The sequence below is a fragment of the Felis catus genome, chromosome D3 (genome assembly GCF_018350175.1).
Source record: "Felis catus isolate Fca126 chromosome D3, F.catus_Fca126_mat1.0, whole genome shotgun sequence".
Lineage (NCBI taxonomy): Eukaryota > Metazoa > Chordata > Mammalia > Carnivora > Felidae > Felis > Felis catus.
Window position 1 is genome coordinate 17838299 of NC_058379.1, and position 24865 is coordinate 17863163.

The 24865-nt window shown below is 42.8% G+C and overlaps 1 protein-coding gene across 4 annotated transcripts in view; it reads right to left on the reverse strand.

Moving 5' to 3' along the window:
- CORO1C (coronin 1C) overlaps nucleotides 1-24865 on the reverse strand; it is a 76892-nt gene that overhangs the window by 34821 nt on the left and 17206 nt on the right. For 2 of the 4 annotated variants that reach the window (XM_023241509.2, XM_045041712.1), the window contains exon 2: nucleotides 13879-14078. The exons of 1 other annotated variant lie outside the window; for it this stretch is intronic. In XM_023241509.2, coding sequence (XP_023097277.1) covers nucleotides 13879-14073 — 195 coding nt within the window. In that variant the 5' untranslated portion in view covers nucleotides 14074-14078. Of the gene's footprint in view, nucleotides 1-13878; nucleotides 14079-14733; nucleotides 14758-24865 lie in introns of those variants that run through there. One more of the 4 variants, XM_045041713.1, reaches the window with a different exon arrangement.

Consider the following 24865-nt stretch of genomic DNA (forward strand, 5'->3'; position numbering starts at 1 on the left):
GGACATCAAATAATTTTTTCTAATACAAGTTGTTCTTAATTATACTGTGAAACTTACTAAATGACTTTTTTTTTAGGTTAAAATTACACAATCGTGGCTTAAAGATACCGTTCAGTCAAGTCAGACATTTGAGAATAGTAAGTAGTAAGCCTCTCTTCCACTCTCAGCTCAGTGCTGACAAGTCCAGAGCATCAAAGTATTAAAGAGCCGAATGTTTTCGCAGGAACTTGAATCCTAGTGAAAGGGCAACTGCTACCAACTGCCCTCCTTCCCATCAAAGCCAAATAAGAAGAAAACTTGCGAACCCTTTCAGAATGCTTATGTTACATGGTAGGAACCGTACGAAGACCTTTCTATCTTCATTCTCACCACGCTGCTTCATGATATAGCATCTTTACTGTCCCCATTTTCTAAATAAAGAAATGGAGTGAAGCAGCACAGACCTAAAGCATCAGTGACGATCCATCCGTACTAGATTTCCATAGGGCAGGAAAATTCCCACTAGGCCATGGGTTGTGAAAAAGGCACAACAGTAATGTTAAAACTATTGGCAGCTGGTCATCAGAAATAGAGCTCATAAAAATGATATCCCGCCAGCAGCTGTTTCCTCTGGTTGTAAATATCATCACAAATCCTTACAACAAATAAAACAGGGAAAGTGGCATCATATTGCAGCAGAACAAAAAGGCCATCGACTACATGTCTGATAGTGAGAAAGGAACAAAAAAGGAAGAAAGTGTGAGAAGAACTGGCATCTTAATGGCACACTTGGGGCACCTGGATGGCTCAGTTGGTGCAGTGTCCAACTCTTGATTTCGGCTCAGGTCATGATCTCAGGGGCTCAGCTTGAGCCCCACTTTGACTACTTGCTGGGCATGGAGCCTGCGCTCTCTTTCTAAAAAGAAAAAAAATTTTTGAAAAAAATAAATGTGCCCTAATCGTTTTACATACAGGATGTACGTAAATCAATCAAGGGTCAGCGATCACGATTTCAAGGGCTTACACTTGAGTATCTTCTTACCCGTGATAAAATCAATTAAGAGAAAAGCACAACATATTTTACCCTATGAGTATATGTTATTAAAAGGGCAGAGCTAGGCACTTATAGACTGCTGAGAGCTCGGTACAAGGAAACTGAAAGAAACCACACAACAGTGGTCGTATACGATAAAGATGTGGACGCACCGTTCTGAGAAACATTTTGCACTAGCATTTAATGAGAAAGTATTTCTCATTCCTACCCATGACGCATCCTCATTCGTCATCTGGTCCACGAACCGAGGCATCCATGTCTAATTGCTGGCGTGTGGGGGGCCATTCAGAAGAGACACCCACTGTAAGTCAGGCTGGCAACATGGCTCACCTGAGCTTCTAAGCAGCGAATGTAAATAAATGCAGACGCTGGAAAGAAGAGTTACAAGAATTTAATGCCAGCCCCCCCCCCCCCGCTTTTTTTTAACTAAATGGTGGTTTATTTTAAGAACTACCTATCAATTTTCCAAGGCTCCTATAGAGAGTAATTTCATTTACTAACAAATCAGGTCACTGTCTCATTAAGGATGTGTCACACCTCAGCTGCATCATCTAGAATATTCCCACTTTTCTAGCATGGAATTGAAAGTTTAGCTGAGAATAGTCTGTCACTCTTTAGACTCCCTGCTTTAAATAATGTGTACAAATTTACTGATTACTTACTAGTCCCAGCCACTTGCCATGGGAGAACTCTATGTACACCTCTCTAGCTAAAACTCCAAGTGGTGGAAATTGCCAGCAAGTCAACTCAAGGGGCAAAAAATGACCCAGGTTACCAAAGGCTCTGGCCCCGAGCCTCGTTCACACACTTGGGGAATTCTAGTGGACTAGGTCAGGGCACCGAGTTATGCACTATCATTATCTGAAAGATCCTTTGGCCTGCCCGGGGCCCAGCAACATGAGCCCCAGGGAAAATTCAGCCTCCAAAGTGCGTGTACAGCTGGCACAAGGCAGAGGTGTGACAGCACAATTTCCATGTGGCTGGCCCGAGCTGAGGCTGATGGCTTTGACATGTTCCAGCCACCAATCCGCATCGTGGCAGAAAACCACCTAGACACCAGCGTTATCATTTACTCTGGGTTTGGGGAAAGTTCTCAAAAATTTCAAAGCAGCCACAAAACTCAAAAGAGCTCCTGGAAAACCGATGCTTCAACTAAACCCAAAGTTAGACAACACTTTCCTCCAACAGGCATGTTTGGAGAGGGGAAAGTGAAATCAAAATTTAAGCACCAGTAAATGTATTCTCTAACTGCTCTAAGAAGGAACACTTGTAATTTTAAATAACTTTGCAAACACACTCCTCCTGAGGTATACAAAATGCAGTGTAACTCTTATGACATGATAGTCCCGGTTGTTCAAGACATTTCCCATCCATTTCAATGGGAAACCATAACTGTTCCACCTACATCTACCAGTGCACCTTACTTCTCACACCTCATGTCAAAAAGGAACCCCTACTGGGGCACTTGGGTGCCTCGGGTCAGTTAAGAATCCAACGATTTCAGCTCAGGTTATGATCTCACAGTTTGTGGGACTGAGCCGTGCATGTTGGGCTCTGCACTGACAGCACGGAGCCTGCTTGGGGTTTCTCTCTCTCGCTCTGCCCCTCTCTCTCAAAAGAAATACATAAAAACTTTAAAACACACACACACAAAGGAATCCATACTTAAGAAGTGAACTCATCCTACATGCTGAGGGCAGTACTGAGCAACGAAAACGCTCTAAATATCTACGGTTAAATGTGTACAATAGTCCTCTTGCATATTTGTTCCTATAAAGGAGCTCCACTCTGGGATGTGTCTTTAAAGGAGCTAATGGTGGCTCAGTCCGTGAAGTGTCCGACTTTGGCTCAGGTCATGATCTCACAGTTCATGAGTCTGAGCCCCACGTAGGGCTCCGTGCTGACAGCGCAGAGACTGCTTCAGATCTTCTGTCTCTCTCTGTCCGTCCCTTCCCCGCTCTCTCTCTAGTTCATAAATAAATAAATAAATAAATAAATAAATAAATAAATAAATGGCGCTAATGGTATAGCTCAGATGAACCAGCAGACATTTTCACCCTCCCAAACTCCAAAGTCAACAGTAGGAAGCTGCCAACATGACCTCTGCATTCTATAAAAGATCATTCAGAATAACGGTTTCTTGCTGTAACAACGACCCCTCACATGATAACCATTTTCAATCCACACATTAGCTTGCTCGCTCTGGGAGCATCTAATGGATGGCTCTTTCAAAATGTTACCATTCGGTACAGCTACCCAGCACTTTGCCCAGCAGGCTTTCTCATGATAACACAGGTTTCCAAAAAGTTAATAAACTCCCACCGTGTTAAAAAGTGACGTGTTGGGGCGCCTGGGTGGCGCAGTCGGTTAAGCGTCCAACTTCAGCCAGGTCACGATCTCGCGGTCCGTGAGTTCGAGCCCCGCGTCGGGCTCTGGGCTGATGGCTCAGAGCCTGGAGCCTGTTTCCGATTCTGTGTCTCCCTCTCTCTCTGTCCCTCCCCCGTTCATGCTCTGTCTCTCTCTGTCCCAAAAATAAATAAACGTTGAAAAAAAAAAAATTAAAAAAAAAAAGTGACGTGTTGGGGCGCCTGGGTGGCTCAGTCGGTTAGGCATCCGACTTCGGCTCAGGTCATGATCTCGCGGTCCGTGAGTTCGAGCCCCGCGTCGGGCTCTGTGCTGACAGCTTAGAGCCTGGAGCCTGTTTCAGATTCTGTGTCTCCCTCTCTCTCTCTGACCCTCCCCCGTTCATGCTCTGTCTCTAGCTCAAAAATAAATAAACGTTAAAAAAATAAAAAATAAATTTAAAAAAAGTGACACGTTAATTTTATCAGTCAAATCAAGCATTCCCCCGTAAGACACTCCTTCTGCATACGACGTCTTTCCAGCTGACGTCCTGGCATTCAGCAATGCGGACACCCACACTGTTCCAGGGTGCTGGCTTCTGAGAACAGTCCACACCATCCCTCTTGGCTGGTCCGGCACGGCAGCTTCCCAGCGCCTTTCCAGCTTCGGACCTACAGTCATTTTATCCAGCCGCTTCATGACCCATCATTATAATCTGTGCTTATTATCCAGACGGGCTATTCTACCCTCGGATGTAAGGGTCTAACACAACCACTACCCCATCCTGAATCAAGGAACAAGAGACAAAGATTTTGCAAACGGTCTGTCCCTACTTTATCTTCACATAAGTTTTTATTTTAGGAAAAAATGTTAATCAAAATCACTTTATATGCCCAAAGTTCAATAACTTTGTCATTCCGTCCATACATTTGAGGATCTTTTTTGTAAGGCACTGACAATAACTCCTTGCTGGCCTTGGAGGGACACACTGAGAACTCCCCAACTCCGTAAGGAGGACGGGAAGTCAAGCAAATGCTCAGAAGCTAAGGAAAAGTTTTCTGCCAGGCAGAAGGGCTCCATACACACGGTGTGGAGTTCAAAGGAGTCCAAAAAGGATGTCTATTAAAGTGGGCTTTCTGGTTTTTCAACTACCTTTCTCTGGTATCAGTATTCTTTACGTAGATACACGCTCTGCTGAAATCTCTTCAGGCCCTGCTGCTTCACACGAAGATAGCTGGGGAGAGGCACAGGTGGTGAGACAGGGACTTCCACGGCAGACTGGAAAGCCTGAGGCACACGATATCTGACTTGTGGACAAGCTGGTCACCAAGAGGGATAGCTCCTGACCCAGGAGTAGTACATTCGGAGGAGGTTTTACTTTAAGAGAACCAAAAACACCAACCTTGAGGGTAAGCGGAGGTGCCCTGGAATAAAACACACAGATTGGGTTACCCAGTCCTGGAAAGTAAGCCAGACACTCGAGCTGCCAGGGAGAGGCAGGGCGCTTCTGCAGAGGCCTCACCTGCCTGTGAGCGAAAAACAACAGTCTTCACGGGTACGAGAGAAAATGCCAAACAGATGATTTTGGTTATCACGGGCCCTCTTTAAAACCTGGGTCTAATACTGCATAGACCATTTTAAAAGTCCTCATTAAGAATCTGAGGGAAGTTACTGTAAAACTATTGATTTCATTATCAGAAAGCAAAAACAGTGGAAGTGAACGTCTCCTTACTCAATTGCACCCAAATATGTAATCGGGAATAGACACTTTATTTCCTAACAAAAAATCTGTAAAGTGAAAACTTCATCACTACAGACACGTAATTCCAAACACTTCTGGTCTGAGAACAAACAAAAAACTAGGAACCCCAGATGAGGTGGAATCTAGTCAAAATAAAATTCAGCTTGAAAGCAGAAGGTGAAAAGCAAAATAACTATTGATATAACTGCAAATCGAGGAAATTACACCATTCAGTATCAAACCAGAAAGCAGAGTAATCGCTTGCTTGTACTAAGCAAATGACACTGGAGGGGTCTCCCCCAGGACCCTCTGTGAATGACGAAGCGTTCCGGAGCTACCACCCCTTTCAATCCCAGCTCTGCACGGGTTTACATACAAGCTTCAGAATAAAAATCCACCCTCCCTGAAGTAAGTAGGGATGAAAACCAGAAAAATAGTGTAAGTTGTTTTTTGGGTTTTTTTTTTTTTTTAAGGTAAATGCCTTGGGTTCCATGGCAGAGGCAGTTCACACCTTGCAGCAGTTACAAACACGCAGGACAGGACGACAGACCCAATTCAGCAGACTGTATCATTTACTCATGACTTACAAAGCTCAGCCAGAAAAGAAACCAACACGTGCTCCATCACTCACCCCTCCCAGCTCAGCCTCCCCTGGACTCAACTCAGGTCCCACCCCTAACGTGCACAGATATTCAACTCGGCAGCAGGAAATTTGCTGCACATGGTTATAGGGAGGCTTCTGGACAAATCAGCACTGCAGATGTTTGTCCACTAAACCTGGGTCTATTTCAGAGTAATCTGAGTTCAGAAACCTTTTATTTGCCGCTTCCCCAGACTTAGGTTATAACGTTTGGACTCCGAGGGCTTCTGCAGGCAGCACTGGCCCGTGTGCTCAGCCCAGATTCACACTCCAAAAAACCAGCAAAGAGTTAAATGTTCTTTGCACTTGACTCAGTGGCTTCCCTTCACCACACACTCCCAGATCCCACCATTCTGTGAGCCACCAAGCAGCCAATCAAAGCAAAGGAAGGAAATTATCCTGGCCGGCTGACAGCCCCAGAGCTCTGATGGCCATATATGGTAAAAACCACTGTCAGAGCCCTGTCAGGCCTGCGGGCCGGCTGCTGTGGACAGATCAGTGAACTGCAGCGGCAGGAGAAGCCGGCCAAGGAAACGTACAAAGGACGGGCTGCCTGCTCATCTCCAGGGGAGGAGGATGGGGAGGGGAGGGGGGAAGCCGTCATCTGCCAGGGCACACTCTGAGTCACAGCCACTCACTGTAATCAAAAATAGCCCCGGGGTACATTGTGAGGTTCCTTCTGCCAGGATTCTGTGCTCCGTTGTTAACTGGGGGTGAGCAGTGTATCCCCCCGCCATGAGCCCCTATAGCAAGACTGTGGCAAACAGTCACTGGGAGAAAATGAAAAGGGCCCTTCTGTGGCACTTCATGTGGTAATGAGGCCGTACAGTGCTCTTGTGGCTGGCGGCTCGTGACATAATTTGGAAGTCATTGTTCTGCACCTGGTGCCCTTCCCCTGCATCCTCCTCCCCCCACCCCTGCCTCCCAGCCTTTCAAGGCCCATACAATAGACAGTTTTAAGGTGCTCAGGGCATCAGACAGCGTCTATTTCAGGAGGCGTGAATGGGCATCCCATGACACATCAGGATACTAGCACTGAATAAAATTATTCCCTGCCCGTGACACCAAAGCTACCATGTGCCAAACGTCCACATCTGTACAAAGGGCTACTGGCGTCGCTACCCTTGTCCAAAACGGATCACTGTTATTTGTGGGAATGGAAATTGCCTGTCAGCCGTGTACAGTAAGGGGGAGACGCAGCCAATGCAAATCCAGCAGGTGCTGGCAGTGACTGGGGGTCATGGAGAAAAGCACCATCAGGAGACTGGCGTCCCTTTGGAACTAGCCCGTGAAAGAAGGCACTTATCAGCACGGTGCCTGGCGCTTAAAGGACACCCTCAGTAATGTGAAGTGCTGCGAGATCTCCTCGCTGTGGCTGTGTCCTCGAGGCACGGTACAGACCCAGTATTTTCCAAACCCTAAGACAATTCTCTGAACTGACAGAACCAAAGCCCTGACGAGCAAGCGTTTTGTTATTAAGCCTTCTAACCCCAGAGAAAGAATGCAAAGGATTAAGTATCAATTAGACCACAGTTTCTATATCAAAACAAAAACAAAAAAATCTTTCGCACTCAGTGGGGGAAAATGTTCATCAAAAATATACACGATATACATGTACCAATCAAATAAAGACTCAGAGACCCAGGTTCTAATCCACGAAAGACCCCACAGCTCTGGGCCATCACTCAATCTGAGTTTTGATTTCCGCAACTGCAGAACACAGGGATGAAAGCCACCCTAACCAGTGCAAAAACTAAGACACCATGTATGAAGGGGACCCTCCAAGCACATTCTGATGTCACACCCGAGTCTCATTTTTATGAATATGACATGACGTCACTGCCTTCTCCTGAGGAAGAAACAGGAACGATGCTGTGTTGATCCAGTTATGACAATCCTAAAATGGAGAACGGTGCTGCTTATTTTCTGGTTCTTGTCATATGATGATTAAGGAAAACACCAATTCTGCACTATTTACACTGGAAGTGACAGACAAAAAGAATGAAAGAATTGGTGTTTCTGCCAAAAAGCTACCTGTCACCTCCCCTTAATCCGTCTGATGGAACATCCCATTTCACCAGTTTCACCAAACACCCACCTCCACTCCCCAAGATCCAGGAATCTGAGGGAGAATGTGGCTCCCACCTCATTCTCTGTCCTTCTGGGAACAGAGCACCTCTTCAAACTCATCAGTTTAGCGAATTGGCTGGGCTCCTCTTCTGTTTCATCCCTGGCTCCTACACACAGAAGAAACCTGAATTCCAGTAGAACCTTCTCTGTGATGTCTTCCTTGATTTAGGAGCCTCAGCTAGAACTCATCTCTCATCACTGTGTCAGACAACTTTATGTGCACACAAAGCTCCCCACTGGAGAGATCAAGGTCAACCATCACCAAAGCTTTTTAAGAGCAAGAGCCCAGCAAAGGTCCTGGCGTTGAGCAGGTACTCAAACATCTAAGGACTGAGTATGAATAGGTGGACGAATAAATAAGATTTTTTTTAAGGTATTGCTTTAAAGAGACTCTTAAAAACTGAAAACAAACTGAGGGTTGATGGGGGTGGGAGGGAGGGGAGGGTGGGTGATGGGTATTGAGGAGGGCACCTGTTGGGATGAGCACTGGGTGTTGTATGGAAACCAATTTGACAATAAATTTCATATGTAAAAAAAAAATAATAAAATAAACATTTTTTAAAAATAAATAAAAAGAGCCTTTAAAAAAGCAAAAAAAAAAAGGTACTGCTTTAGACTTCACTCAAGCTTAAAGAACAATGAACTCTTCATATATGTTCTGATAGTATTACTGGTAATACTTTTAGAAATAACCTTTACCTATAATAAGTTCATTGTAAAATATTTTGAAAAAATACAGGTAATTATAAAGTAAAAAATAAAAATCACCTTCAGTCCCACCATCAATGTTAACATTCCGGACTCTTCCCCAAAACCAATAACATAATTTGAAGTTACACACAGGACAGTGACTATGACGTTCCAACACATTTTTTAGGTTATATGATAATATCGTGGAACACAGGATAACCAAATCTTGCCATATAATTTTCTCTTGACACTGTACAGAATCCCTCAATTATTCATTTAAGATTTATTTAAGAATGTTATATACCTGAATCTATCTACGTATCTACATAAATATGTGGAAAGAGTGCCTAAAACTACCAAAAGGCCTTTTAGGTCGCTACTAGTAACTCATTTATTCACACATTGTGTGACCTAACATTATGAGTCAAGTGCTCCGCTATATTTGAAGAATACATGTATTAGTTATCAACCGCTGCTTAGTAAGTTACCCTGAAACCTAGCTATTTAAAACAGTCAACATTTATTCTCTCATAGTTTGAGGGTTAGGAGTCCCAAAGCACCTTATTTGAGTGGTTCTGGTTCAGAGTTCTCATGAGTCAGTATGTCAGTCAGGGCTGCACGATCCACTTCCAAGACCACTCACTCACATGGTTGGTCAGCTGGTGTGGACTACGGGTAGGAGGTCCCATGACCCCTCCAGAGAACTGTTTAAGTGTCCTTGAAACATGGTGCTTCCCAAAGGGACAAAGTGGAAGCCAGTAAGTTTTCATGCCCTAGTCTCAGAAGTCACATGCCATCAATTCTACCATATCCCAGTGGTTACACGTTCAGCCCTATTTACTGTGTGGGGGGGGGGTGGAGTTGGTGGGGGGCCACAGGACACCACGAATACAAGGGCAGAATGACTGGAGGACATCCTGTAGGTCCACCACAATGGATTAAGGCCAGATTCTGGAGAACCTCTACCAAGGGCTACTGTACAAACAGCCATCCAGTTTGCATTCTCCATCCAAGTGACTGTCAAAGAGATCAAGAGGCTGTAATTATAATCATCCTCCCCCTTATCTGTGAGGTGGCTAAGAAAATAATTCTAGTACAATGTGACAGTGCAGGCTGTGGTACTAGTGGCACAGACAAGCAGCTAAGGGAACCCAGAGGAGACCTTCCCCTGACTCTGAGTCAGAGAGAACACTTGAGTTGCATACTAGACAGTGAGAAGAGGTACTTAGGATACTGACCGAAATGAATCAAGATTTCTTCCTCAATCGTTACGAAAGAAAAACACTCTAAAGCAACCTTGTCAACCCAGGCTCTGTGAGAAAATTAAGTCCTGATGCTCTAAGGCAACACGTGTATGTGACGAATTAATTTCTCTCGTATGCATCTAGAAGGCATAGCATGTCCCATCCTTGAGAGAACCAAGAAAATATTTACTGAAATTATTTTCTGTTGGACTGAATTCTTTCACACAACCCTAGTTGATAAAGACTACAAAAGGAGTTGAAAAGATAGCTCAGAGACATAAATAAAGCAATGTCGCAAATATCCCCACACACAGTTCCTACAACAAATGGGAGAAACATCACTGTGTGTAAGAAGGTACCGCACAGCTATTCCAGAGAACCAGGAGAGGAGACAGTGACCCAAAAGGTTAACAGAGGCCTGGCCCCACACCCAGCCCACCATGGCCCAGAGCTCAACTTCCTTAGAGGCAATTGCCGGAAGGATGAAATTAGCCACCACCCCAAAAACCCCAAGTCGGAAGGGTCCAGGGAGGAAGGGAGAAAGCAATTAGGGGAGATAGGAGCCCTCCAATTTGCATCCTCCACTTAAGTGAACGTTAAGAAATCAAGAGCATATTAGTCTAACAGCTCCCCCCCCACCCTTGTTTTAAGTCAGGATTTAGATTCACTGTGATCTGAAGTTTCAGTGTGTAGGTGCACGCACACACACGTACCGCCCCACAAACACCGGTGTTTTGAGCCACCACAGCTCACGACAGGGATGGGAATGCCCCATCCCGCATCACCAGTGCGGCTGCCCCACAACAGCAGAGGCTTGTTCATGCCCACGTGATACAGCACACGGGGAGCTGAAACCTGTATGCTCTTGATACAAGGCAGCTTGTGTAACCGAGCGGGGGGGGGGGGGGGGCATCCCTACGGTCAAAACCACAAAGCCAACTTCTGTTCTGCAAGACTGCTATTATTCATCCTCTGAAAGACCAAATCCTAAGAAAATGTATTAAGCCACACCTTGCAAGTCATGACAGCACGGCATGCCACAGCTTGAGAGGAACATTACAAAAGAGATCCTGAACCATGCGTGCTAATCGAAATCACTCCACCTCAGGGCTGAGTACTTTCTGTAGTCCTCTAGCAGTGACCTCCTACGATCCCACTCTCCCTAATACAACCTTCTTAACAAAAACCTCAGAAACCATACACTTAAAATAAATATACATTCATTCCTAAGTTTGCCTCTTGCTATGTATGTGTTTTACTGTCTTTGTCTCCGCTACTCTTTCCATTTTAAGTCCCGCAAGACAGAGATCAGGATTTTCCCAGAATCTAACCGCAAGCCTCACGAAGTAGCAATAATAAGCCCTATTTAGTGCTGACACTAACCGGCTTTGAAGAGAAATTCATGGAAGGCCGTGTTTTTTAACAGGAGCCTTCCTGAAAGAGTCACAATACATCTGAAGATCAATACGTGCATATTCAATATTAACATGCACAGAAAGCCCCCAAGCATCACCAAAACCAACCTGCCTGTCTATAGTCAGAAAGAAGGGGAGGGATGGACATTACTAGAAGTCTCTGAGATGGTCATTAAAAACCATGCCCGTCTCCTACAGTTCACGTTTAGAGTGATTCCAGACTATCAGCACGCACTGGAGCCCAGCACACACCCAGAGCATCGCTGTCTGCAATCTTGATTTCGGGTATCATTTCGTATTATATGTGAGAATTTGGTTTTTCTTGCTTTAAACAAAAGCAGCACCTCGTTATAAAACTATCTCAAAGTTGTCAAGACACTGAAACTGCAGGAAGGACAGTGACATATCCGTGTCCCAGTACAAGTCTGCGGTAGAGCCGGGAGTGAACCACCCGGCTCCCCAGTTCCCAGACCCGCGCTCTCCCTCTATGCCACAGCGACTCTAAGGGCTAAATACAGACACTTTAGGACACAAAAATCCCACATGGTACATGTGAACCCATCGATTACGAAAGTCAGTAACTCCCAAGTACTGACCTCATTTCCAATGGCCAGGCTGTCACCTCCTCCAAAACAAATTAATCTTTGAGGAGCAGAGCCACCCAGACCGTGTATTTGTCTGGGAAAAAGACCCTTGAGGCTCCTCCAAAAACTAACACTTCTTCCAAACACGGTAACTTATTCTATCTTAATTCCTACAAAACTGGGAAAGGAACAAAATACCAATGCAAGTGAAAACCAAATCCAAAGATCTAGTTAGCTTAGGAGCCACAGGCAGGTCTCCCTTAAGTGGTATTAATGAAGCTCAAAGTTTCCCATGGTTTGTACAAGTAAAGATGGATTCACAGAGCCTTTTGTGGGTGAACGTGAAGAGAACTGTCTCAACTCGGACAAAGATTAGCCATTCAAAAGTTATTTCGGGCTTCTCAATTAGCTTCTTCCATTTCTTTGAAGGAAAAAAACCAACCCAAACGTATCCCTCAGTCCATAAAAGGGGGAATAAAAACGCAAACTCCCAAACAGATGGCGGTGGTCTGGTACTGCTGGATCTCGGCTGACAAGCTGAGGTGTCCTCTCATCTGGCCACTGTCAAACCCGCCACACGCGACTGACCGTAAATTCAAACTCCCACTCTAGAATCGGGTGAGCAGTTATAATACTGTAATGTATCATTTGCCACAAAACAGCCATTTTCTCCACAGAAAGAAAAGTATTCAAGTAGAAAATTAAATTTCAACTTTAATGAAAAGATTCTCCTTTAAAATATAATCACCAGCTCTGCCAATAAAGAAGGTACATTTGGAAAACACTTAACAAATTTGTTTCCAAAACGCATCCCTCTCCTATTTCTGTAGTGAGATGGTCCCATTGTGGACTATCGCATCAATCGGGCCACTGAAGTAAAAATCAGGTGTTAAAATGAGTCAGTCGTGAGCATCTGAGAGAAAATAAAGTACAGGAGAATTGGAAATTTTCCCAGTGAGAGTTTTCCCAATGAAAAAACACCAAAATGTAATGGGAAACGATACTTTGACAGCAATTCACTTTACTGTAACCACTTTCAGAATCACACGGTTCATTATGAGATGTACCCCTAATATGCACGGCTGAGAGTCAGGGGGACCCAATGTTCTCAGCAGAGTGGAAACAGCTGTAACGTGACCCAACACCTGCGTCCTCACCAGTACTGAGCCCTTATCACTAGAGCTCAGGACTCATCAAACTTATTTTCCTCCTAGAAGCCAACTACAAAATGACGCTTTGCAAGCTCTCTCTCTCTCTCTCTCTCTCTCTCAGCACCCCCTCCCTCCTTATCTGCAATGCTGTGATTTCCTGTTAAAGTAGTACTGCGTTTCATCTATAATATTCAAGAACAGTCAGAAATTCCCAAATCTCCTACCTCCTCCCCATATGGGAGAAGGCTCTCTGGAAGGAGAAAGTCAGGAGACCGGGAAGTGGGGTAAGGTTGAAAGTCACACGTAACAGCTTTCAGTAAAGACCCTTTATTTCTACCACTTATTTGCACTGCTTAGATTCTATGCTAAAACTCAGTCTTGTCCAGACTTGAAACCTGCACTGTTTGGGGACATTTTCTTAAGCTCTCATTCCACTTATCATTCAAAACACCAAAAAGTCTCAAAACTGATCACTCACTACACCGGAGGAGGAGGAGGAGGAGGAGGAGGAGGAGGAGGAGGAGGAGGAGGAGGAGGAGGAAGATTAACTTACAAATTTCTGCTCCTCTTAAAAACTGCACTTTTGAGAAAAACTCCCGTGAGAAAAGGATTATTAACAAAATCATAAGATGCCTGTGCCTGCCCATGCTCACAGCATCATTATAATCTCTTATCCACAGCAGCCACACCCAGAACAGAGTTCACCATTCTGTTTAATGATTCTCTGTTAGAAAAAACTGATGGGATCAGTAAAGTGTGTGGAACTGAGTGTCAATTACATGGGAGCCTAATGGTCTCCGCAAGCACACAAGTCTTAGTGAACCATCAATCCCCAAAGTCAATCTATGACAGAATAAATCGAGATTACCAGAGGGTGTCTCAGAGAATGGAAAGTCAGATTACTTACCTTGTGCAGAGGGAGCACAAGGAACGCCCCGCCCCCACTCGCTTCTATGATTATGGCAACAAATCGGGGATTGACAGCGCAAAAGGAACTATCCCAGGTCACTCGAGAAACCCGGATGTCATCGTAACACTGGTCATTTTTCACCGCTTGTCCAAATACATGCCGAAACTTGCTCTGTCGTACCACTCGCCTCATTGTGTCTGTAGAAGAGCAAAAATTATGTTAAAATCATGCACCTACCTGAAAGCTTTATTTTTACAAATGAGAAACTCAGAGAAAAAAAAAAGCGAACGAAAGAAAGGAAGAAAGAAATCAGAATGATACGGCATTTTGTCTGCTCTCCTAAAAAGTAGCCAAATGGCAAATACGAATTTCCTTCAGCAGCACATACCCAGAGAAAACTGCAAAATGCGTCAGGGAAAGAACTACAAAGAAATGAAAAATCCCTAATTCAAGATCCAGAAACAGCTCATCAGTTTTAATTTCAGGACAAAGGTCAAGGCAAAGAACGAAGGAAAATTAGCCTTTCAGGGTTGGGTGGGAATTGAAAGAAAATTCACTCCAACCCTCCCCATTTATAGAAAAGGAAACTCCAGAGTGAAGTTATGTGGTGAATTTGAAGCTAAAGAAAAACCTCCGAAAGTTATGACGCTGTGGCTTTTTCCTCAGTCTGCCAAGGTAATTTTTCAGATTTTGAGCGTTTTCCCCAGACATCAGCACTCCGCTGAGAGCCGTGCCTGCTTACGAGTGTTTCCACAAGACCAGCTATGTGTGGTGGCAAATTCAAGAGACGTAAGCAACCATCCTGGTCTTCAAGAGCCTTCCAATGTAGGAATAATAATCAGAGCAACTTACAACAGAACTCCCGGTGCCAAGTGCCAACAGGACTGTGACTAACACAGCAGACGGGTCAAAAGCCAGGTCTTAGAAAAGAGAAGCAAAGATTTAAATATAAAGTAGTGTAATGAAAGTGCTATTTAGGATGGCAGTAGCATATCAGACGAGGAGAAGCTACAGGCAGTAAACCAGGCCTGAGAAAGATCTGAGACGATCATGGCAGTAGGAGTCAGAGGAAAAGAATAATACAGGGAGGGGAAACGAAACCAGGTTGGGTTTTCACGTCATTTCACCATAGCCATTTCACCACAACCATTTCCCAAGTAACCAGGGGACCTGGGAAAGGGGAAGTGACACTGAGCTGGTGTTTCTGGGCTTCCTCACGGGTCACTTCGGACTCCAAATTCCATCAGGTGTCCCAGAGACATGTGCACTGAAAGTTGCTTTATCACCAGGCCTCACCTCATCAAAGTTTCCTAGACTGCACCCAATATAATTTTCCTGTCTTGGTAATGCAAGACATTCTGTTCCTATTGGCTGGGATAGAAGGAGCCTGGAGAAAACATACGAGGAAATGGAACATGGTCAAACCTGACAAGTCAGCTGAAAACCAGTACTCCTGACTGCTATGCACAGAGGAAGGTTAACACCTGTCCACTCGTGCCAAATGGGACACATGGTGGGCTGTTGCTAATTCCTTCCCTCTGACGACTCCCTTCCTCGTGGCTCTGGGCCCACTGCTAAATGCAGAGGGAGATCATTTATATTTGCCAGAGACTCCTTCTACCCTTCCAAGGCATGTGCAAAAGTGGACTCTTTCCAAGCCTAGGGCATGTGGCTGGGCTGAGGCAACAAACGCTTGGCAGGCAGCTGAGCACCCGTGTTCCTCAGCCCAGCTGTTGCCAGACCTTTCCAGCTGACGACCGGGACCATATATTTAGAGTATTTGGTAGAGGAGATGGCAACTTATTCGCTTCCACTTGGCCAGAGTCTGTCATTTGTGAAACAGTATGAGTAGTTCTCAAGCATGAATAGATAAGACAGCTTCTATGAGGTGGTGAAAACCACAAGAAAATCACATCCATACAAAAGTCAAGGTACAGCCAGCTGGTCTCAGGATCCACTTCCTTATACAACCATCTGTATAAGTTAGCAAAAGCTGGAATCTTCCCCACTATCTTCCAGCAAGTGTTTCGAAAGTAAGTTTACAGAAAAGAAAGGACTGTACCGTTACCATATGTCAAAGAGGTATCGTTCATATACATATAAAGTTTTTACAAATTCAGAACATGAAAACCCCAACAGAAAAATTTACAAAGGACATGAAGAGGCAATTTACAAAAGAAATACAAATTGCATTTATCTCCACTCCTTCCTGAAATCCTAATAAAATGCTGTAAAGGAATAAAAGTAGGTGTAAATACCAAAGGCAAGAAAAAGGACACTGGAAAGCCTACAAAAAAGCAAACGTGGAGGCACCTGGCTGGCTCATTAGGTGGAGCGTGCGACTCTTGATCGCAGGGTTGTGAAAATTCGAGCCCTGTGGTAGGTATAGAGATTACTTAAAAAAAATAAATCTTAGGGCACCTGGGGGGCTCAGTCGGTTAAGCGTCCGACTTTGGCTCAGGTCATGATCTTGTGATCTGTGAGTTCGAGCCCCGCGTCGGGCTCTGTGCTGACAGCTCAGAGCCTGGAGCCTGCTTCATATTCTGTCTCCTTCTCTCTCTGCCCCTCCCCCGCTTGTGCTCTCTTTCTGCCAGAAAAATAAATAAACGTTAAAAATTATTTTTTTAAAGTTCATTTATTTATTTTGAGAGAGAGAGCATGTGTATGGGGGGAGGAGCAGAGAGAGAGAAGGAGAGAGAATCCCAAGCAGGCTCTACGATGTCAGCACAGAGCCTGACACAGGGCTCAGTCCCATGAACCATGAGACCATGACCTGAGCTGAAATCAGCAGTCAGACACTTAACCCACTGAGCCACCCAGGAGCCCCTAAAAAAAAAAAAAAAAAAAAAAAAAACTTAAAAAAAAATGTGACAGTGAAATCTAGGAAGACAGAAAGCTATCATGCATGTGTAATGGACTTAAGCATGAATGTTCTCTACTCAGCTGAGTGCCTCAGCGGGAGAATCTCACCAAAACGATGCCCACCAAGGCCCACTGTGAAAACGCAGAGCACTCAGAAGAAAACTTGTACGCCTCTAAAGATAGGGATGTGGGATACGGCTGCGGAAAAAGTTGACTGAAAGTCTAAAATTAAGAGCAGCTAGACACCCTCCTCCAGCGCTGCACTACCAGGGGACTGCCCCACACCAGCCTCGGCAGAAGCCAGGCTGCGGGCCCTGGACACGACAATGCCCAGCACAGGTGTGAGCGGTACGACCGACAACCTGGTTCTGTGGAGTGGAGCCTCCAGCCCTTGTTCCGGGGACTCCCAGGCCCGGACGCCACCCACTCTGCTCTGCAGGAGACCAAATCTAACCTCCCTCATGAGTTCCACCACTCAACCAGCCCCGCCACCCACACAAGGCATCAGGTCAGCTTTTTGTGCCTCCTTTGAAATGTGAACGGACGTTTGAGGCCTTCCTCAAGGCCTTTAACTTAAAAAAGAGAGACCCGTTTTTCGTTTTACTCAAATAGGCTAGATACCATCTAATCTCACTAACAATATGAATATTATATAAGCACGTAAAGTGCTTTGGATGTCCTCGTTGAAAAATATTATGCGACTCTGCTGGGTGACTGACATACTAAAATACCCTTAAAAGTCATTTCTGTATTACACGTAGTGACAACTTATTTTCATCCTAACCACATGAAGTCAGAGCGGAGCAGAGCGCTGGCTACATAGCAGAGCAGTGAGAAAAGACCGCGCTTCACGGCACAGTGCTGACTGAGCCCCGCACGTTCAAGTGGAACTGGAAGGGTAGTGTGCACCCATTCAGATCCAAGGTCGGACCTGATCTGGGCTCAGCTGTCCACATGTGGCACAGCTGCTTTTGCTGCACACAACAGAGGAAAGCAATTACGACGGCAGGCCCCAGAGTCAGACAGCCTTGTGAGTGAGAAGCACAGCTGTACCATGTACTTTCTGGCCCAGGTTCAGTAGGGCAAGTCACTGAATCTCCTTAGGTGTCAGATTCTCTATGTGAAAATGGGTATGAGATACATAAAACTGAAGTTATTACTAAATGAGCACTTGGTGTTGGGATGGTAGCAGAAGATTAACACGTTAAAGCACCTCGTATGGTTAGAGACACCTAACTAATTATGCAATAAATGTCAGCTATTGTTATCATCCTAGAACTTGACATAAAGTAATTTGGATTAAGATCCCAGTTTTCCCACTTACTAGCAAATTACTTAATTTGCCTTTCTGAGCTTCAGCTTCCTCTTCTATACAACGAAGGAATTGGTACTTGTAAGAGTTCAAAACAACATCTGACAAACCCAGGTCCAGATAGATGATTTCACCGCCAAAGCCTATCAAACATCTAAAGAATTAACACCAATTCTTCACAAATTCTTCCAAATAACAGAAGAGGAGGAAACACTTCCAAACTAATTTTAAGAGGCCGGTATTACTCTAATACCAAAACCAAAGACATCACAAGAAAACTACACCAATATGTCTTATGAATAGAGACACAAAAATCCTCACCAAAATACTAGCAGACCAAATCTAGCAACCTATAAAAAGGATTATACACCATGACCAAGTGGGACTTGTCCCAGGAGTGCAAAGTCAGGTCAACATCTGAAAATCAATTAGGGTAACATATATCAATCGAATAAAAACAAAACTTGTACAATCATCTCACACAGATAAAGTACTTGACAAAATCCAACACTTTCATGATAAAAACACTCAAGAAACTAGGAATACAAGGAAACTTCCTCCAACTGATTAAAACAAAACAGAAACCCCACAGCTAGCACAATCCTCAATGATGAAAGAGGCTTTCTCTCTTGATCTCCAAGATCAAGAAGCAGATAAGGATGTCTGCTCTTGCCATTTTTATTCAGCAATGTGCTACAGGTTCTAGCCAGGGCAATTACACAAAAAGAAAGAAAAGGCATTCAAACTGAAAAGGAAGAAGTCAAACTATCTCTGAACATAGATGACATGATCTTACAACCCTAAGAAATCCACTAAAAAACTGTGAGAATTAATAAGTTCAGCAAGGTTGCAGGATAAGAGATCAATACACAAAAATCAATTGTATTTCTATATAACTCTTTTTTTTTAATTTTTTTTTAACGTTTATTTATTTTTGAGACAGAGAGAGACAGAGCATGAACGGGGGAGGGTCAGACAGAGACACAGAATCTGAAACAGGCTCCAGGCTCTGAGCTTGTCAGCACAGAGCCCGACGCGGGGCTCGAACTCACGGACTGCAAGATCATGACTTGAGCCGAAGTTGGCTGCTTAACCGACTGAGCCACCCAGGCGCCCCTATATAACTCTTGATAAACCATCTGAAAATGAAATTAAGAACACAATTCCATTCACAGTAGTATTAAAAGAATACAAAACTTGGGAATAAACCCAACCAAGAAGATGAAAGAAAGACTTGTACACTGAAAACTACAAGAAGACACTGCTGAAAGAAATTAAAGAAGACCACAATTAAATGGAAAGATATCCAGTGTTGATGGATCAGAAGGCTTAACATTAAGATAGCAATATTCCGGGGCACCTGGCTGGCTCAACTGGTAGCGCATGTGACACTGGATCTCAGGGTCGTTATTTCAAGCCCCACAGTGGGTATGGAGCGTCCTTAAAAAAAAAAAAAAAAAAAAAAAAAAGACAGCAATACTCCCCAAGCTGATCTACAAGTTTACAGCAATCCCTTTCAGAATCTTAGCTGACTTCATAGAAATTAATAAACAGATTCCAAAATTCATATGGAACTGCAAAGGAAACCCCCCAAAAACAAAACCACCTTGAAAAAGAAGAACGAAATTAAGAAGATCGATTATTTTTTTTACTGCAAAACTTACTACAAAGCAATGAAAATCAAGACAAGGATGAACATACAGATCAATGGAACAAAATTCAAAGTCTAGAAATACATTCATATATCTTTGGTCAAATGATTTTCAACGAGTGCCAAAACCATTCAATGGGGGAAAAATTGCCTTTTTAACAAAAGGTGCTGGGACGACTGGATAGCCACATACAAAAGAAGCCTGACCCTAACCCACACTATATAAAATAACTAACTCAAAATGGGTAAAGATATAACCCATAAGAGAATTAAAACTATGAAACTCTTAGAAAGAAACATAGAAGTAAATCTTCATGACCTTGGATCTGACAAGGGATTCTTAGACATGACACCACCAAAAGTACAAGCAACAAAATAAAAAGTAGATAAACTGGATCTTCTCAAAATTAAAAACCTTTGGCTTCAAAAGATACCATCAAGAAAGGAAAGAGACAACCCATCAGAATGGGAGATTTTTGCAAATCATGTATCTGATAAGGCCTCTGTATCTAGAATATATAAAGAATTCCTACAATTCAGGAAGACACATAATCCAATTTAAAAGGGGGCAAATAACTTGAATAGATATTTTTCCAAAGAAGGTACACAAATGTCCAATAAGCACATGAAAAGATGCTGGACATCATTAGTCACTGGGGAAACATAAATCAAAACCACAAAGAAATACCACTTCATGCCCACTAAGATGGCTAGAATCAAAAAGTCAGAGAATAACTTGACAAGGATGAAGTGTTGATGTTGACAAGGATGCAGAGAAGTCAGAACACTCATACACTGCTAGCAGGAATATAAGATGGTGCTGTTGTTCTGGAAAGCAGTCTGGCAGTTCTTGAAATGATTAAACAGTGACCATATGACCCAGAAATCCACTCCTAGAAATACACCCCAAAGAATTAAAAAGAAGTATTCAAACAAATATTTGTACATGAATGTTCTTAGCAGCTTATTTCACAACAGCCAAAGGGTGGAAACCACCCACTGGTTGCATATCCATCAGACGAATGGGAAAACAAAATGTGATATACTCATACAATGAAATATTATTTGGCAATAAAAAGGAATGAAGTAGTAATACATGCTACAACTTGGATGAACCTTGAAAATATTATGCTGAGTAAAAAAGGCCAATCATAAAAGTCTACATATTATGATTCCATTCACATGAAAGTCCAGAATAGGCAAATTTACAGCTATAGAAAGTAAATCAGTGGTTGCTGGGGAATGGGGGGGGGGGGGGTGGGCTGACAACAGGAGAATAAAAGGTTACAGTTAACAAGTATAGGGTTTCATTCTGAGGCGATGAAAATGTTCTAAAATTGACTGTGGTGATAGTTGCACATATTTGTAAATATGTTTACTAAAAACCATTGAGCTGTATGCTCTAAATGGGTGAACTGTCTGTATGGTATGTGAATTACAGGTGACCCCTGAACAACATGGGTTCAAACTGCACAGGTCCACTTGCAGATGTTTTTCAATAAACACTGTACCGGACCGTAAATGTATTTTCTCTTCCTTAAATTTTCCTTAACACTTTCTTTTCTCTAGCTTATTACTCTATTATAAGAATACAGTATATAATACATGTAATACAAAATATGTGCTAATCCACTGTATATGTTATCGGTACAGCTCTCAGTCAACAGTAAGCTGTTAGTAGTAAAGTTTTGGGGGAGTCAAAAGTCATGTACAGATTTTTAAGTTTATTTATTTGGGGGGGGAGAGAAGATATGAGTGGGGGAGGGGTAGAGGGAAAGGGAAAGAGAGAATCCCAAGCAGGCTCACAGAGCCCGATGCGGGGCTCGATCTCACGAACTGTGAGATCATGACCTGAGCTGAAATCAAGAGTCGGACGCTTAACAGACTGAGCCACCTGGATGCCCCGAAAGTTACTGTGAGTTTTGACTGCACAGGGGGTCAGTTTCCCTAACCTCCATGTTGTTCAAGGGCCAACAGTATATTTCAACAAACCGGTTTTTTAAAATGTCTGCAAAGTACCTAGTACAGAATCTGAAGCATAGTAAGCACTATCCAATGAATGTCAGCAATTATTATTTAAGAGCTCCCTAATAGGTTTCTCTACCTGAAAAGACCCAAATCAATTCCCTACTGATTATGGGCCAAGAGTATAATTTTCACATAAGAGAACTAGCATCAGTTATCAAGGACCCTTCACAAAATTTATGTTCTCCTACCTCAGCATGGTATTTACTACACTTCAATTTTCCCCTTAAAGGAAAAAATATGATCTATCTCAAACAGAAAAACCCTCCTCTCAAGAGAAGCTGCTTGCATTATGAAATGGCATTAGTGTTTGACTGTTCTTGTTTTTTTTTAACGTGCTCAGCCATAAATTTCCAAATTGAAATGTATCATCCAATCTTAGTTCTTTTATTAAATAATCTTGTCCCAAATTACAGAACTGAAGTGTCCCCCAATACTAAGATACTTTATAAAGAAATCTAATGCTCAATTATAGTAAAAAGAGTAAATGAAAAATCCTGAACTAATACAACAGACACAAAGTCCAAAGAAATACTAGGTATAATTTTAAATGTCTTGTCAGAGTTGGCCCCTGGAGAAGTCACCTGTTCATTAGGTCTCTCGAGTACAAATTCTTAAAAATGCATAGGGCTCTTTCTTTGCAATTGTAGGACTGTCACAGCAGTGGAGAAGATGTAGCAATAAGTCATTCATTAAGCAAATCAAAGAATTGTTCACAAATTTCAAAATAAATTGACTTTAGATGTGAGAAAAAGCAACGTGGTTTTTAATTTCCACCAAGTGTAAAATTACAAACCTTATCTAAGGCTTTATAATATGAAAGTTTATCATTCTACCCATATTTCTAATAAGACTGGGACTATCCTAAGATGGTTTTCATTATAAAAAAAAAACTGAGGTCCTTGAAATATAATGTGAGAACAGGTTGAGAGCATAGGCTCAACTATGAAATGTCCTCTCTGGGGTTTAGCTGAAACTCTACTTTAGAAACATGGGCAGTCATCTCCTCTGCCCAAATCCCCAGGTAATACTGAACGCCAGAAAAAAGGATTAAGAGTTAGGTCTTGACTGTCCAGAGACTATCATAATAAATTTATTTTTTTAAAGTTCTTTACCTTTTCTGTGGTCGCCATGCTGTAAATCACAGCCCCAAGACTTATGTGTCTGAACATTCAAAGTCTGTACCTTTTGATCGCCTTCACACATTTCATCCACCTCACTCCCCCCACTTCTGGTAATCACTGTTCTGTTTCTATGAGTTCTGCTTTGGCTTTTTTAAAAAACGTAAGTGATATCATGCAGTACTTGTCTTTGTCTGACTTATTTTACTTAGCATAATGTCCTCTAGATCCATCCATGTTGCCACAGATGGTATAATTTCCTTCTTTTTTATGGCTGAATAATATTCTAACATATATATTCTATATACATACATACACATTTATATCTATACGTATGCAATACATACACACGTACCACATTTTCTTTATCATCTGTTGATTGCACACTTAGATTGTTGCCAAATCTTGGCTATTGTAAATAATGCTACAGTGAACGTGGGAGTGCATATATACCTTTTCAAGATAAAGATTTCATTTCCTTTGGATAAATACCCAGGAGTGGAATTGCCAGGCCATAAGGTAATTCTACTTTTAATTTTTTGAGGAACCTCCGTAATGGATGCACAGATTTACATTCCACTTTCTTTCCATAATGGCTGCACAAATTTATATTTCCACAAAGATTTCTAAACAGATTTCTGTTTTCGCTTCAAATAAAAATCTAAAAGCTGACTACTGACATTCACAATACCTAACAGTTCACCTACGGAAACAAAAAAACAATTAAAATTTTCTTCACATGTTGGGTGATCATCTTAACCAAGAACAAGCTGTTAAAAATAAGGTCTATCTCTATGGGTTAAGGACTTGTTTTATTTTATTTTTTTTTAAATTTTTTTTCAACGTTTATTTATTTTTGGGACAGAGAGAGACAGAGCATGAACGGGGGTGGGGCAGAGAGAGAGGGAGACACAGAATCGGAAACAGGCTCCAGGCTCTGAGCCATCATCAGCACAGAGCCCGACGCGGGGCTCGAACTCCCGGACCGCGAGATCGTGACCTGGCTGAAGTCGGACGCTTAACTGACTGCGCCACCCAGGCGCCCCTATTTTTTAAAGATTTTATTTTTACGTAATCTCTATACCCAATGTGGGGTGTGAACTCACAATTCCAAGATCAAGAGTCACATGCTCTACCAAATGAGCCAGCCAGGCACCCCAGATAAGTTGTCAGAGGAAAGTTTGCTAAAAATCACTCTCAGAATAAAACTTCCATCTTACGGTCAGTTGATAATCCCCAACCTCGAGGAGAGTGTAAGAAGTCTTACGGTGCTGCCAGGTTATACATAGAAAATTTATTTCATAGGTCATACAAGAAATGTGTTGGATGTGAGGAGGAAAAAATGTAGACAAGACAGGGTGTTTATACTGTAATGGTACCAAATAAAATACACTCAAAACACCTGAGTAAATGTTACTACATTTTCTCTATTCTCTGTCTACTTCCATCAATCTCATAAAAAAATGACCACAATTTTGACATTTTCCTGTTTATTGAGAAGTTATCTGTTTAAAGATTCCAGCAGATGTATTTCTACGGTTCATATAAAAGGAAACACATCCTGCTAGGAACACATACAGGAAAACCCCTACTAGTAGCAAAATCCTGCCCAGCACATTTGCTGAGACTGTTCCAGAGCATCAATTACTCAAGGGCTCACAAAATGTTCCCTAGCCAGCAGCAACCACAGGAAGACTCCAGAATGTCCCAACAGGGAAAGAACATGTTCCCTCTAAGTTGTTGCTTTTATGGCAGGCACTTTTTAATGTGGGAGAAATAGGATGCATTATTTAATAGAAAATGCCAAGTGAGACAGCGGATGAGGAAACAAATGTCTGAAAACCAGCTATTTAAATGGCAATACCAACAGTTAAAATTGCTTTTAAGAAGCTGGAAATGGAACATGTAAGCCTACGTAAAATACACATTTAAAGAGAGCAGACACCCAAAGCAAATATGGGAGGTGCTCTGATTAAATACAAAAATTCAACATTCATCAATTCTGGATAGGAG